Source organism: Nymphaea colorata, chromosome 5 (assembly GCF_008831285.2).
Source record: "Nymphaea colorata isolate Beijing-Zhang1983 chromosome 5, ASM883128v2, whole genome shotgun sequence".
NCBI classification, from domain to species: domain Eukaryota; kingdom Viridiplantae; phylum Streptophyta; class Magnoliopsida; order Nymphaeales; family Nymphaeaceae; genus Nymphaea; species Nymphaea colorata.
In genome coordinates, this window is record NC_045142.1 from 24,804,609 (window position 1) to 24,820,618 (window position 16,010).

The 16,010-nt window shown below is 37.2% G+C and overlaps 1 protein-coding gene across 1 annotated transcript; it reads right to left on the minus strand.

Moving 5' to 3' along the window:
• Positions 1–1,236: 1,236 nt before the first annotated feature.
• On the minus strand, positions 1,237–8,877 carry LOC116254491 (kinesin-like protein KIN-13A). The gene is made up of 13 exons (XM_031629909.2): positions 8,412–8,877; positions 7,805–8,034; positions 7,133–7,354; positions 6,170–6,355; positions 5,968–6,072; positions 5,339–5,416; positions 4,967–5,048; positions 4,268–4,430; positions 3,168–3,464; positions 2,671–2,889; positions 2,003–2,594; positions 1,820–1,885; positions 1,237–1,582 (listed from the first exon to the last, which is right to left on the minus strand). The coding sequence occupies exons 2-13, from the start codon at positions 7,979–7,981 to the stop codon at positions 1,400–1,402; spliced, it is 2,370 nt and encodes a 789-aa protein (XP_031485769.1). The 5' UTR covers positions 7,982–8,034; positions 8,412–8,877; the 3' UTR covers positions 1,237–1,399.
• Between the last annotated feature and the right edge of the window lie 7,133 nt (positions 8,878–16,010).

Consider the following 16,010-nt stretch of genomic DNA (forward strand, 5'->3'; position numbering starts at 1 on the left):
TGAATTACCCAGAGATTATAAAAGAATAAAAATGAGAAGAAATTTACAAAAACAATTTACAACAAACAGCAGGTCTTGAATAAAAACATTAAAATAAATGAAAAAGCTACCAAGTTGCCCTTTTAAACTACTCTTGAAAAGTTTATGATATATTATGTATTTGTCATGGCGTATTCTCATACTTACATTTTGTAAAGTTACCATGTCTGTACCTATATTTTTGTATCAGTACATGTACCCGTGTGACTGAGGAGAGAAAATTTCGTAACATACAGCTCCCTTGGTAGATGTATACTAACGCACATTAGATATACTTTTAACTGCACAGCACATAATTTTCTTTTTCAGAGATGATTTTCTTCAGAAAGTCCTCTACACTATTAAATTCATGTTTTTTTCTTGAGTTTTTATTTCTAAATTCATCATTTCCTTTTTTGGACGTTCACATCGTTTCATGTTTTTGCCAGTGGCTCGCAAGCGGCCTGTCGTTGGTTTGAATCTTGGAAAACGTTTTTCTCGTTGTCAAAGCTGATGCATGCCGCCAGGTGGAAAAATGGCCTTAGCATTTAGGTTTTACACTCCAAATCAGACGCCAAAGTCTCTCTTATTGAGGTGACCTTGCCGATCTGTTCTTCTCAGAATCGAATCGATTCGGCTCTGCTTAGTGGATCTAAGCGTCTAGAATCATGTTGATCACTTTTCCAGGGATTGAAACAGAGATTAGTCGTTGGGATGTTGAGTATCAGTTGGTGAAATCATATAAACTCGGGTTAGAAGGAGAAGGCAGTGACTTGTGTTTGATCCTGTTAATGCTGCAGCTGTTGCTGTTTATGAATTTCATTAATAGGCCCAACCGCATATTTCTCATGGAGATATTTTCACAAGTAGTGCTGAAAGACAATTGGAATAATCTGAGATGAGAAGCACATTAATTGCTTGAATGATACAACTCATGTCCAACCAAAGGATCCATGAGTGTAACAAAACCATGGGTATATCATAGCATTTAGTTGTGCCCACAAAAAGGAAGGGAGAAGGAGGGAGAAATTTCAATTTCTTGCTTGAATCGTATGGCTGTATCCTTTTCTCCATTACCAACTTCTCAAAGTAAGCTGTTCACTAGTGAACAAATTCTTGATGGTCAAAACTGAAGATTTAGGTTTTGACATAACAATCTCACCCGGCGCCTGATGCACTGGTGCTTCCATAATTTATATTGAGAAAACACACAAAAGATGATCACGTCAACAAGGCCCGCTAAGACACATGAAGATTGAATTGATACATATCATCAAACGGCAGCAAATTAACATTTTATCACAAAAGAAACAAGGGCAACTGGACAAAGGAAATATATCAGATTGCCCACCACTGTATGAGCAGACTGTACAAAGAACAGTCATCGCGGGACTTTCTTCCGGCTAAGTATCTCCTGCTCTTTTAGCCGATGTTGAAACCTTGCTAGTCGTGCCTGAAGGCCAACTAGGCCTGCCATTTTCCGTGACAACACAAAGCTCAACTGAGTCACATAGTTTTCAATGAGACTGCCTGGTTGGTCTACTTCTGCCAACAGCTTCATCTCCTGTATAGCAAGGTCATTCATAAGCAAACACGGTTTAAAACAACAGATGGGGGTTGTTCCTGACGAAGTCAGGTAGACTCCTGTATAGCAAGGTCATTCATAAGCAAACACGATTTAAAACAACAGATGGGGGTTGTTCCTGACGAAGTCAGGTAGACAACATGCAAGGTGAAGAATGAGAGCAAAGAGACTATACAACTAAACCCTGGACATCCAAGAGCTCCACAGAAAACTTACTTCACGAACGACATCCATGGTATCTTCAATTTCTTTTCTATGTGCAGATATTAGAGCCTCCTCTTCCTAAATAAGTAACCACAATAAGTGGAGGTAGAAAGAAAACGACAGTGAAATGTACTGAGACTTCATCCAACGAGAAACTAGAACACTAGAGAGATTCCAACAAAAAAGACAGCTTACCTCTAGCAACGCATGGATCTCTGCATCCTGATTTATGGGGTCATTATCGCATTGTTTTGATGTGGTCGTATTTGAATTAGAATCATATTGATCCTGCTGCTTATAACTCATGGATACATCTGCACGAGCATCCTTTTTAGTCCAGTTGCTCTGTTTTTCTGGTCTTTCTTCCCTTGTCACCTTTCGACGAGTAGGAGAAACCTTTTGTACTCTCTCTTCCTCCAGTGTGTCAGAGTTAACCGAGGAATAATATTTACTGCTAGCAACTGAACTACCAAAAGCCTCCCTGACATTAGGCTTATCCCTATCCATGGAACTGGATGGCAGTCGACTTTCTTCCCTTCCATTAAGGGCATAGTTTGGTGGCAAGCTGGAAGAATATCTATCAGCATCAGCATTAGAGGTATAGAAACTTTCTATTGCCTTTCTTCCTGTTTCAACTGTTTTCATATCCTGACTTTGATCATAAAAGTCATCAGCCTCACTTGACATGAAAGCGGATGATGCTGATGAAGAATCCTTGCCAGCAGGGACAGAACTAGATGATTGCTCTTTTTTAGAACTTCCTCCTCCTTTTGACAGGCTCTTGACCCTGACAGATCATCAAGAAGGATTAGTAACAAGATATGCATTACATGGCATTCACTCCAAAAACACACATGACCTACCTATCTGCGTATCGAAGGGTATTCAATGTGTGCTCACAAGAGCCTGCATTTGGAGATATGCAAGAAATCATGACTGTCTTTGAGTTCCCAACGAAAGAATCACGAAGCACCTCCGTGAGCTTGCTTCCACGAAATGGAATGTGTATTTGATCATTGTCAAGTGCACGTATGCACTCCTTCAATGCCAAAAGACTCTTATTGATCTCTGCTCCCTCAATCCTGATGCATGCAAATTTATGACAGGTCACAATGAGTAAACATAATAATATCACGGACAAACCAACCAAGAGACAAGCATGATTGATTTCTCAGTTTTCCAATTTTTTTCCCTTTCTTTGTCCCAAAAGTCTGTTTCATTGCTGTAAAAGTGCTTCCATGGTCATTCTAAAGTAGTTTCCACATTCGTGTTCAAAGCCTTTCCAACTTGTCCATCATTATCAAAACTATCTAAAATGCAAATATTTGCTTTGTTAGTACTATTCAAACAGGACACACACCTTGTCTGGCGATCATTATCTGTCGTATCAGCACCACGCTCACTACCAGCAAGGTCAATAAACGAAATCTTTCCTACAAGTTTTCCTGCTTTGGATTCACTTGCATGCCTTTTTATTGCAAGTTGCAGTATAGCATGGGATCTTGAAGACTCCTCATTGGCACCTGTAGAACCAGTACTTCTGGCAGCATTCCCCTTTTCTATATATTCTTTAACAATCTGCACATCAGAGACTTCAAATTCCTGCAATCCAACAATACAAACTTGTTGCCGACCATCTTCTCTCATGCACAACTTCCTAGAGAAAAGCATCAAGAGCATACATCAGATACATACACGCATATATGCACACACATGCTCAATCAAACTACTTATGAACCATATTATCCATACTAAGGGAATAAAAAGTCCCTTCTTTGAACAAGTCAGGAAAGAGGAAAAAAACCCAACTAAAGGGGTCAGCACTGTAGCTCCATGTCTGGCAAACCCAATCTCAGCTGTGCCCAATGTATACTTGTTTCTGTCCCCGTGTCTAGCCATGTCAACAGAAGTACAAGACAACCTCATCTACCCATGTTTCATAACATAGTGCACAACTAATGGAGGAAATGCGTGTCACAGAAATAGTAACTTCGTATACGGGCATTATATTCATATAATTAATACTCAAACCCATTATTCCTTCACATTTGTGATGTCCATTCCATTCTAGCTAGGAACAGATATACCAATTGAGTTTCCAAGTCTTTCTTTATGCCAATTATTTGTGCTTCTCGATCAGATCAAATATTTGTTTGTTTGATTTCCCCTACATTCAGCTACAGTTTCTAGCAAGTATGTGCTACCATATGCAGAAACCATGCCACTTAAGGATGTCAATATAAGAGACTGAAATAGCATTGCTGCCATAGCAGCAATATATGGGACCGGTGACAACATGACAAGAAAATATGAAAATTTTCACACAACCAGCAGATGCATTGATATCACATGCTGGTCATACTAAAGCACAAAGAGTGTGGACCCCTCTCTTTTTCTTTGTGTGTGTGCGTTTTTCTTTGTAACACTAGAAGTCTAGAACCACGATGTTACAACACTAACCTTCTATCACTAAGAAGATCAAACAACTTTCCACCATAGATCTCAAAAAAACTAAGCCACAATCTGAAGTTCTGACTACGATACACAGGCTGACGCAATAATCTAACAATGTCTTCAGAAGCCTTAAGAGGCAAAGGTTGCATAGTGAAAGTCTTTCCACTACCTGCAGAAAAAGAACAATGATAACAATTATATAATGAAAAATTGCTACTACTGTGTAGTGAAATTACAACGAAGAAATAAGCATATAATAAGCTGGAATGTCAGAGCAGGGGTTAGTAGAATAAGAGAACTGATGAAATATGAGAACCCAAGAGAACCATTGTGCACATTCAATCAATTAGACAGGATGACTCACACATTGTCACCTCAGAAATGTCTTTTCAAAAAGGTAACTGATCTGCCAAATTAGCTTTTTGAAAAAACTATTGAGATGGCAACTTTGCGAGTCGCGTGATCTATTTGATTGGAGGGCTGACTTGTTCTCATGAGTTCTCATATTTCACGAGTTATCATGTTCTTCAGACCCCTCAAAGCAGTACTGTATTCCAAAATACAAGACAAGTCTAGACTGGAAATGAATTGTTAAGGAATGGGGAAATCAAAAATACAATTTTCAAAAACCAAAAGTTTTCATGAATCTGACTATGCTATAGAATTAGGATATATTGAAAAAAACAATTTTGGTTCACTGTTTACCTGTCTGACCATATGCAAAGCAAGTTGCCTTTGTACGCTCAAAAATAGTGGGAATGATTGGTTCCACTGTCACCCGATACACCTAGAACCAAAAGTCATATATACTAAAAATATCAGTGAACATCATGCTTTCAAGCTAATCATTTAATAATTAATCGATGTTGAGGCTTTCAAAGAGTCTGAAAGATAGACGACATTTAGACAGACAGAAGTTTGGACCACTTAAATTTCATGATGGACATGGAATTAGGAAGGGAAATAACAGGCAAGGATGAAAACGTTACCAGTTAATAGACCAAAACATAATGAGAGTCACCTATACCCTGATGAATTTAACACATAACACAGTGAAACTCAGAAATTGGCTGTTACCTCCTCATTAGTTACATGCTCATCCAGCACAGCATCAAAACAAAACTCATGTTTCTCCACATATGCTGTCAAGTCCACCTTAAACAGAAAAATCAGTCATGAATCAGTATCGCATACATCAACTAAAAGAAAAAGGTAGATATTCAACATTCTCTTTTACCATAGGCATACATAACTAGTGGTCAAGAATGAGAGCTCCGAAATTTTTTAACTTTAAAGAGTGGATTTCCAGCACCATTTACCACTAAAATGAATATGGTACTGCTAGATTAACCAGAAAGGCATAAGAAGTGCATCGTCAGAACAAGGTTTTGCACCTAGATGTCTTTCAAGTTTCAATATTCCAAACCTATTTATTTCAGAGAAGTCAGATTTGCAGCCAAAATTTCCAATCTCACCATGCATACATATGAAATTTTAAATTAGTTCTATAAATACAAAATTTGTTCAGTCACATTTATACAGCTGAAGATATGAGCAATATTTTTTTATGAAGTTTGAAATTTGAATATAACTTCCCAAAGATCATAATGGAGTATCCATGTGACTAAGATTTTCTAAGGCATATGTAAGAAATTTTATTGAAGCAGCGAGGTCCTGCAGGGACAAATGAAATGAAATCATCAGACCTTTAGCTTGGGCTCGTGAACAGTTAAGCATGAAGTGTCAGAGACTGTAACAATATCCTCCTCCTTCCTAGCTAACTCCTTTTTGTTTAAGGGCCTTTTACGAACCTGGCAGGTAGAGCATAGAATTAAAAACCACCATCAATTTTCTTAGCAATAATCAGGATATGAACATAGAAAGACAATAGTACAATTAACACCATACCACAACTTTAATCTTGGCAATGTTGTTCTCCTTAACATTGTTATCTTTTTCAATGGGTATTGCTTTAGTAGAAGAATCAGCCTGTCCCTTTTGTGGCTTCTCAATCATTGAATCAAAATCACTATCAAAGCCCCTTGTGACTGCAGGCATAAAGGGTGACGTCTCAAAAGGTTCAGAGATCACATGCTGCAAACAGAAAGAAATGTTTTTTGTTAAATGATCAATCCGAAAACTAGATCCCTAGAGATTATGGCTCTATTTTGATTATCTCTTACCATTTTCATCAGAACAAATTAACGGAAGAAGCCATGAAAAAAAGGAAATGCCAATAGAAGAGTATAAAATTCTGCAAAAGGATGGAACTCATCTCTTTCTAGAACAGAAGTAGAAGTGAAGAACAGGAAAAGGAAAAGTAAGTCCAATATTCCAGCAATCAACATCCATGTCAGATGACGAGTTCATTATTACAGCATTCAACATCCATGTCAGATAACAAACCTCTCGGTCCATCTTAATTTGGTTACTGCCTTGCTATTCAAGGGATTTGGTAAGGCACCAGAAAACAAAAGAAAATAAAGTGTGACCTACTCATGAGTTGTTAACAGCTCCCTCATGTGCTAGAGAGAGAAACTAACCACTTCACAAAAGCAACTATCATGATAATGTTGGTATAAATGGGACGTCAGGTATTGATCAAACACGTAAGTTACTGTTGTCTCTGGAACATTTAATAATAGAAAGAAGAAAGGTAGGGCACATAACAGTCGTAAGCCTAGATGCATACAACAAGAATGGATATAATTTATTCCCTAGAAGAAAATATGAACCAGATGAAGTTCTGTACAATAAATTTCATTTAGATGAGAAAAGTAACAGCCCATGAAAGATTCTGCATCCGCCATACTAATCAAATACTGGCTCTTCGATCTGAAGGCAAGAATACAAAACGTGCGAGCTACATACCTCTGATAGCAGTTCCGTGTCATCCATTGCATGCAGGTCTAAGAGACCAGCTCCAAATTCCCCTCTCAATTCGGGAGAATAAAATCCATCCATCGTGGAACTGAACCCCAAGCCTGGTGTAGGCGGTGTGTATGGTTCTGACCCACTGTCCCCATTCAAATTCAAGTTCCTTAAAAACTTATATAGCCTCTGCTTTTCCTCCACCGATTGAGCTCCATATCCCTGAGAACAAGATTTTCAATTTACCATTTTCTCCGCTCAGAACTAGAACAGCACAAAAAACTGAAAATGGAAATCATGCACTCACAAATATCCAAGTTCCAGTTTCACTAAGCCTCTATAATCGGATCAAGTTCTCAAACAGATGTGATTTTCAATCTCTAACAGATAGCCCTCAGTCAACGATGAAGATCCGCATATTACATGCACGCAAACATTTATTCAATGATGCTTTATTCATGTGTTTATATGCGGCTAATTTTGTAGGAATTTTTTGCAGATACACGTATACACTTAATTCGTATCCTAGTATATAATGATCGTGCATCGTAGGGAGTTTGACTGCAATGTACGCCAACAATATGGTGCTAAACAACAAATGCATAATCAGAAGCTCATCACATCAAAAGTAATCACCAGTCAAAGAAACCAGACAACAGGAGAAGAGGAAACCTGCATAAGAAGATTTGGGAGCGTGCGATGATCGATGCCCGAGGAAGCCAAAGGAGAAGCAAGATGCTGCAGCCCAGCTGATTGCAACCAGCGCGCCATGACCGCGTCACCGGCGTCGCTGGTCGTTCCCATCTGATCATACAAAGCTGCATTGCTCTGATGCATTTGGCCACCCATGTGGCGCTGGGTTCGACGTTGGGGCGCCAATTTCAGCAGCACAAATCCACACTCTGAGGCATCCGAATTTAGAAAAAAGAGGAACATAGAAAAATCAGAAATTACAACCTAACGATCTGAACCAACCAAAATCACAACCCATTGACCATGGCTTGTGCAAATTATGCCCATAAAAGAACACACGATCCGTTCCCCCTCCGCATTCTTCAAAAGAAAAACCAAATAAAGAACAGCCCATTCCCCCGATCATAAACAAGCCCCCCATTGCCCCACGAACACCACAAACGCCTCACTGCGCCATCCCAACAATCACAATAAACGATCCACGACCAAAAAGCAGTCCAAATTACATGAACAAAAGAAGATTAATGAGAAACAAACGACTTCCTACTTGCACGAAGATCGAGCGCGATGAGAACAGAAAACTCACGATTGCGAGAACGACGAATCAAGCGCCGCGCATCCCAAAATCACGAGGAATCAGACGCGATCGAGAGATCCGGCCGGCGACCAGGCGCACGGGCGTCGTAGACAGCGACGGAGCTCCAGATCCGACTCGGGGAGGATCCCTTCCCGCTTCTCAGCCAATTCTTCCTCGGAGGCAACGAGATCGAAGAAAAGATCGCGGACTTACGGGCGAAGAAATACGAACGGGAGGAACGGACGCGACTCTCTCGCTTTCGGCTGAGGCTTCTCGAGATCTGAGACGCCCCCCGCCCGACCGACGCAGATCTGAGGGCGAGAGCCTCCACGAGAGAGCCCCTCTCTCTCTGAAGCAGAAGCAAGCAGGAGGAGAAAGAAGAAGAAGACGATGCCAGAATGGTGGGAGAAGGGAGGGGGAAGGCGAGAAGAGATGGAGAGAGAGAGAAACAGAGGGAGATGATGGCAAGGGCTGCACGCGTGAATACAACTCCGCGCTTTTGGTTAAAACACACTTCCGTTCCGTTTCAAAAAATTAATAATTTTTTTAAACATTTTCAAAAACACATATATTTGCACGTTCTTTCTGCTTTTCTATCTGCAATTTATGTTTTTTGAGGAGGCTTTCTGAAAATTTATAAAGTGAACAAAGTCGAGTGGGTCCCTTTCCTCATGCTTTTCGGTGCGTTATCTGTTTTGAAATTTGAAACCAGGCCTGGATGTTAACGCACCTGGATCTGGACCCGATCCGATCCATTCTCAATGCATGCCGAGCGGTAATTCGATGAAATTAATGCCCCTATTGAAGCTCAATATTTTCTATTTTTTATTGGTTAATAAATACTAATAATAAAAAAATACTAATAATTTTAAAATTATTTATGTTATTATTATCTTAATTGGTGCCAGTCAAAAAAGGTTAATTGTGTTATTCACAAAATAGCTGGAAATTTTAATGGGTTATAATTAAGTTTTCTATGAACATAGAATATTCACAAAATAGCTGGAAATTTGAATATTTATTTTTATTGAGATGTTAAATGCATGCGGCCGGCTGTCTTTTTTTTAAAATTCAAAAATAGATGTGACAGGAACGCACGCTCCTTTTCTTTTTCTTGAATGGCTGCGCTAGTCTTGTATTTTGACAAAATTGCCAAAAACTGTTAATTGAAGTTTTTAAAAAAAAAAAATCAGAAAACACACTGCGCTTAGTTTTTTTATTTTGTAGAAATATTCATGTGATTTAAATTTGTACTCCTTGAAACCACAAATTTTCCAAAAATAACCTCATCGTGTTTCGAACAACAAGAAAAAAGGTGAGGTCTGTTTTATTGATTCATTTTTAAGTAGTTTTTAAATTTTTGAACTACCACCGTTTTCAATTAAAATTCTAGAATTGCCCTTTCTAAAAGGTGTTTATTTTCAAGAAAAATTAACTAAAAAAGAAAGAAAAACGCTTGTCAAGTAATAAATTATTATTAAAAAAGTTATAGTTTTATCAATAAAAATAAGTCATCAAATTCGAGTACTGCAACTTTCTCAATTGCAAAAAAGTTTATGAAAGTTCAGTCGGTAAGGCCAAATTAGATTTCTTATTCTAATTTTTTCTAGCCAGCATAAAAGACTCTATATTAAAAAAAAAAATTAACGGTTTATTAAAGGCTACACATGCAATTCATTGTGGAGATTCATGGATTTTGATGGTATTTACAAACGAAAATATTCAATCTAATTATCAATCAAGAATAATATTCAAATCATTTTCTTATTTTTTTAAAATAAAAGAATGGTGCCTTTCGTGTGTTTTGAAATGACTAAAATGCCCTTGGTATAAATGAAAACGCCTTTAAATGTTTTGGCCCTACACTCAAAGCGCCCTACATTTTTTAGAGGATCCTCCAATTATCATAATTCAATATAATAAGATTATTTAGTTATTATAACCGACCCCATATGGTCGGAATAAAGCTCTTTAAAATCGAAGCTTTTTTCTTCTCTTTTTCTCGATTGAGCGAGTGATTTTGCTAATATTGAAATGTTACGCGCGGAACATTGTAAATATTTAAGAACAAGGAGGTTCGTTTTGGAAAACGGTGTGGGGCTTGTATGTCATTTTGACAAATCAAGGTGCCCTTTTGGTCTATGGTTGAGAAGTTCCAAGCCCTCGTGTGGCGATGACTGAACGAGGACGTCGCGCTTTCGTGGGAGTGGAAAACTTTAAATGACCGAATCACCCCTGCGGTTAGGTTACATTTTTTTTTTAATTGGTATTCTTTTAAAAAAAAAAAATTGGCCAATGTTTCGTACTCGAGGCCTCTTTGGGTGATGTAACAAACAACCTGAGCCCGGCTTGGGCACAATTAAAATAAAAAAAATATTTTTTAAATATAAGATATTTTTTTTAATATAAAATATATTTTAGTAATAAGCGCTCCTTTTATGCTGCATCCAGGGCAGCTATTCTTTTTACTATTTCAAATTTGTTTGAGATGCAAAAGGATAGGGCCACAGGCTAACTTTCTAAGCAAAAAAAAAAAATACAACTTTATTGCATCTGAGAAAGTGGCTTTCAGTTCGGAAAGTAAGGGTGAACAAGAAGTCGAGCTACTCGTTAAAGTTCAGCTCGTGAACGAGTTCGAGTTGAGTCATTTGCTTAACAAGCTGAGCTCGAGTTCATGATTCGACTTGTTTAAATAATTGAGTTGAGTTTGAGCTCAACACGTAACTGTCGAGTCGAGCTCGAGCTTTAATCAAGTTTGTCGAGCCTTAATCCAGTCGAAATATTTAAACGAGTTTACGAGTTTGTTGAGTATTAATCGAGGTGAGCTCGAGCTCAACAAGTAACGATAAATATCAATTCTAATAGGAAGGGAGGGAGCTATGATCTTTTTCTTTGAAGGCCGGGGGGCCGGGTCGCACCTAAATTTTTTGAAGAAACTTTTCAAAAAAAAATTGTATAATTTTCAAAATGTTTACAGGAGCCAATAAAAGTTTTTAAAAATGTTTGCTAGTAAAATTTTTATTATCAACATCCTAGGGGGGCCATGGCCCCTCTCTGCCCTTAGCTCCGCCCCCTCAGGATGTGATGGATGCATTGCAAGAGGCTGACTATTTAAATGTAGACTTAATTTCAGGGCGAGTAAGAAGATTACGACATGGGATGGAAAAGAATCCGAAGGCACCCGCCAACCCACAAAAAGCTCCATGCCTCTTGGGTCCTACATTGCGTCGATATCAACAATGGGAGCAGTGTACCCTTCAACTTAGGTACAATGTTTTACCATTTACGACACAAGGGCATAGACATCAAGAGTAGGAATGGAACCAAAAAAAAAATTCATGAGGCAGCTCAAATTAAAGTTCCTAAATTTTGACTATGGCCAGAATATCATTTTTCAAAATTTTTATATAAAACAAGTGAACTTTTTCCAATTTACATGTAAATTAAAAAAAGATTGAGGTGGGGTGAGAGCCCAAGCATGCCTATTTTGGCTTTGCCCTGCTCTTGAGGTTTAAAGAAAGCGGATTCCGAGTCGATTTCAATTAGTTGGATTTAATAAAGAAATCCAAAGTAAATATAAGTTGATAGAGGCTTCCCAAACCAAGTTTGGCTATACTTTGATGGATATTCATATATGTGTGTGTCTAATGCAATTACAAATTTAATTTGATTGGATGAGATATGTTAATAACTCGAGCCCCGACACAACCATGGACCCAGAAGACGAGGCGCAGGTGATAAGTGAGGAGCAAGTGTAGCGCCCGCATGCCGCAAGGCCATGGCCCCACCTTAAAAAAAAATATACATATAATTTTTTTTTAAAAATTCACTTGTCCTATATAAAAATTTTGAAAAATGATATTTCGGCTCAGGACAAAATTTAAAAACTTTAATTCGGCTCCTCTCATGAAAATTTTATGGCTCTGCCCTTAATGGGTGAGCTTCGACTTCTCATTTGACTTTGGAAGTGAATCCAAATTATTGTTTTTTATTAACTAACTAATTAATTTCAAATAATAGCAATAGCATAACTTCAACAACAACAACAATAAAAATGTTTTTTGTCCCCAAGTCATTTAATTGACATTTGTTTGATGAAATATAGAAGCTAGGTGCTTTAGTAAACATAAATTTACATAAAACACATAAAATTTGCAAATGGGCACTCAAGTCCTCACAATATAACAAAAAACATGCTTAAGTTTGAATTTCTTTCATTTAAGGTTCGGTCAACCCGTCTCTTAAACAATACAAGCTCGAAATTAACTTTGATTCTTCATGGGTTCTTATTTTTTTTCAAATTTGAAGTCTCAACACAGGCCGATTCCCCCACACAACCCCGTTTAATTGATCTATTCTACCCAAAAAAAAAAAAAACCTTGATCTCAGAATTGTCGTCGAGTTCCGCCGCCGTGCCGGCAGCGGTGCCGAAACCCTAAGGCGGCAAACTTGGCGGATCATTTGGCGAACCATCTTAATCGTGATTAGGACCGTAGTTTTTAAACTTGGCTTGGAATCAAGGCTTTGCTTAAGGGCTAAGAGCGTGGGATCATGCCAATCTAAAACTCAAGAATTGACCAACGTGGGTATCCAAAGCGTCTTCACTGAACATGCTGGGTCTGATCATGACACACTGACAGTGACCTGGGTGCGGACCCACTTAGGTAGCATGGGGTTCCCTGGGCTATGATCCCATGCAATGTCTGTCCATACTAACGACAAGGTCGCCATTATGTGGTTCCTTCCGCGGTGGACCATTTCTTGCTACAAGGTCCATGAGTTATAGGGTGTTGCAAAAATGAAATTTTTATTTTATTTTTTCCTTTTTTTTTTAAATATCGCGCATTGAGAATCATTTTTCTTCCAATTAAGATTTAATATATATGAAAAAATAAATTTGACGTTCATTAGGAAGGGGTTTTTTTTTAGCATAAATAGGCCTTTCTTCAGAATTTTTGAAAAAAAAAAGTTGAAAATTTTTCATAGGGGTTCACTATATTTTAAAAAATAAATCTTATGAGGATCAAATTAAAGTTTATGATCAAAATTTTATATACACTGTTATAGTTCAATGAATCTGCCCAAAAAATAGGGCAGTGCATTGTACGGCCGTAGTATAGTATTGAACAGATTCATAGTACAATAACAATATGTTACTGTTGTAAAACTGCCTTGTAAATATGGTGGAAAGATTGACATAGATTCATAAAATACTAACACAACTAACACAATGTTTATGTTGTCAAATGCACCGCCCTTTGGATTCTTGTTCAATTTTTGGGGCGATTTATTGAAGGGTCTGCTAAGCTGATTGAAATAATATGAACTAAATTTGTAAAAATCATTGTCACAATAAGAAAGAAAGAAAGAAAAAAAACAACCAAGTTGCGCAAGCATTAATGACATTGCAAACCAATTGTGCAGTGCTTGGTTTTTAATGCCATCAAATTTTTTTGTCTCTCAAATTGACTCAAATCTAGTTGGGGTTTGGTGAAGAGAACTTAACCTAATTAATGGTTGGATTCAGGTGGAATTGAATCTGAAAGATAAACCTATTTTAATAGATTCCTTAACCTGTTTATTGGGCAATTAATCAGATTCTATGATAGCTTTTCTTTATTAGAGTAATTTGATTTTGCATCTTATTGACTAGTTTTGCATCCTTAACATGCAGTAGGAATCTTGATTTATGTAGGAGGAAGTGGGCAGGCTTGCTTAAATTTTTTGCATGACTTTATATGGCTAAATTAACTAAATATGGGAGTTAATTTAATATATATTGCCTTGCTGGATATATATACAGCAAATTATTGTTGAAAAATATTTTAAACAAAATGTAAGCATGTTAACGGGCATGTAAACACTAAACTTGCATAAGACAGGATTTAATTTAAGTTTTTTATCAAGGCATCTAAGTATCCAGCAGCTACTCATCTATCTCTCTCTCTCTCTTTTTATAGTGTTCTTGCTTCTACCTGGCTTTCGCTTGTTAGTAGTCTTTCAGACCCACTATCCATTCGTCTCATTTTCTTGTTTTGTCCTTCCCCTCACCTGTCTGCTTTCTGGGATTGTGTTTGGAGGTTGTAGCTTATTTCAGCTTGGTGGCGCATTTGGGAGGAGCGCAACAACAGAGTCTTCAGAGGCACCTTCTCTTCGCCAGATTCGGTGGCTCGTCTTGTGCAGGGAGATGTCCATTTTGTCATTCGGTTGAGACGTCGCTGTCCGTCTGTGGCTGAGTAACTATTCCGCTCCGCCTTTCCTCTCTTATTTCACTGTGCATTGTATTGTATATTTCGTCTTTTACTTCTGTTTTTGCGGTTTGTTTTTGTATCTATGACTTCTTGTTCCCAAATTTTGTTATATATTCTCATTTTGTCGGCCTTCTCTTTGTCTCTATATATATATATATATATATATATATATATATATATATATATATATATATATATATATGTCTGAAAATATATAAGAGAGAGAGGGAGACCTTTTCTTTTAAGTAAATGTGGCAGCTGTTTCTTATTCATTTCTTGCAATGGCAGTTTTAATATTTCTTTACAGAGGCCTTTTAGATGCTTTAGTTCGTATATTATAAGTGATCCTTTTCTTTCCCATAATATGCTAATCTTCCACGGCAGAATCTGCAGGCGCTTCTCAGATCTGACTTGATCGGATCTGATTTTTGCTAATCTTCAAAGCATTCTTTGAGTTTGATATGACCGCACAATTAGTAGCCACGTCAGTGAACGGATCAGAATCGATTCAGATCTGTCACCTTCAGTTGGATCGGATTCGTAGTCACAAATAATGTTTTCGAGTTCGGATTCGTAGTCACAAATAATGTTTTCGAGTTTTAAACGGGGAGGGTTTTTTTTGGGTATAATACGGTGAGCTAAAAAAAAGAAGAAAAATATGGTAGTTTTTTAAACATTTAAAAAACTAAAAATAAGAGAAAAATGAAATAAGTGAGAAAACTAATAACATAAACATCAAAAGATAAATAGATTTGCAACAAATAAAAAATAGAGAATGAAAAAAAATTATTTGGCATTAAAAAAATTAAAAAAAAATGAAAAAAGTGAAAAAAAACGTGTTTTTTCGTTTTTAACTTTTTTTTTTCAAAAAATACTTTTTTTTTTAGTTTTAAACAGTCATTTAATTTATCGCATTCGTGATTTTTTCGAAAAAAAAAATGTGCTTTTTATGAATATGATATGACTTGATTAGATGTAACCTTGTAGGTTCTTCTTCGATCTGAGTTGGTCGGTTCGGACCTATGATTCAGATCCATGGCGGAGACAGAAATTTTTTGGTTGAAGAGAACTATTATCTAGTAATCAAATTTTAGATCCTTTGAAAAAAAAAAAAACTTAGGTCATTGAAATTATATAGCAAAATAGTTGTGAGACACTAAGACATAAATAAATAAGTATATAACTGTGGAGCACTGATATGTAAATAAACAATTTGTGTGGGCCTGTGTGGGCACATACGCTCAGATGTGAGTCAAAACTAGCATTTCGAGGTGTCAAAGAGACCCTAATATGTGTTTGATATAATTAGGCAATTTTCCATGTAAAACGATTTTTTAATTTCTTTTTCGGTGACTAC

What these genes read in the sequence shown, in the direction of transcription:
- LOC116254491 (XM_031629909.2), bottom strand. Translation starts at nt 7,981, where the DNA reads ATGGGTGGCCAAATGCATCAGAGCAATGCAGCTTTGTATGATCAGATG. An exon ending in GATCTTCTTAGTGATAGAAG is followed by an intron (nt 3,465 to 4,267) that starts GTTAGTGTTGTA and finishes GCTTTTCTCTAG; the next exon opens with GAAGTTGTGCATGAGAGAAG. An exon ending in AGATCCATGCGTTGCTAGAG is followed by an intron (nt 1,886 to 2,002) that starts GTAAGCTGTCTT and finishes TTACTTATTTAG; the next exon opens with GAAGAGGAGGCTCTAATATC.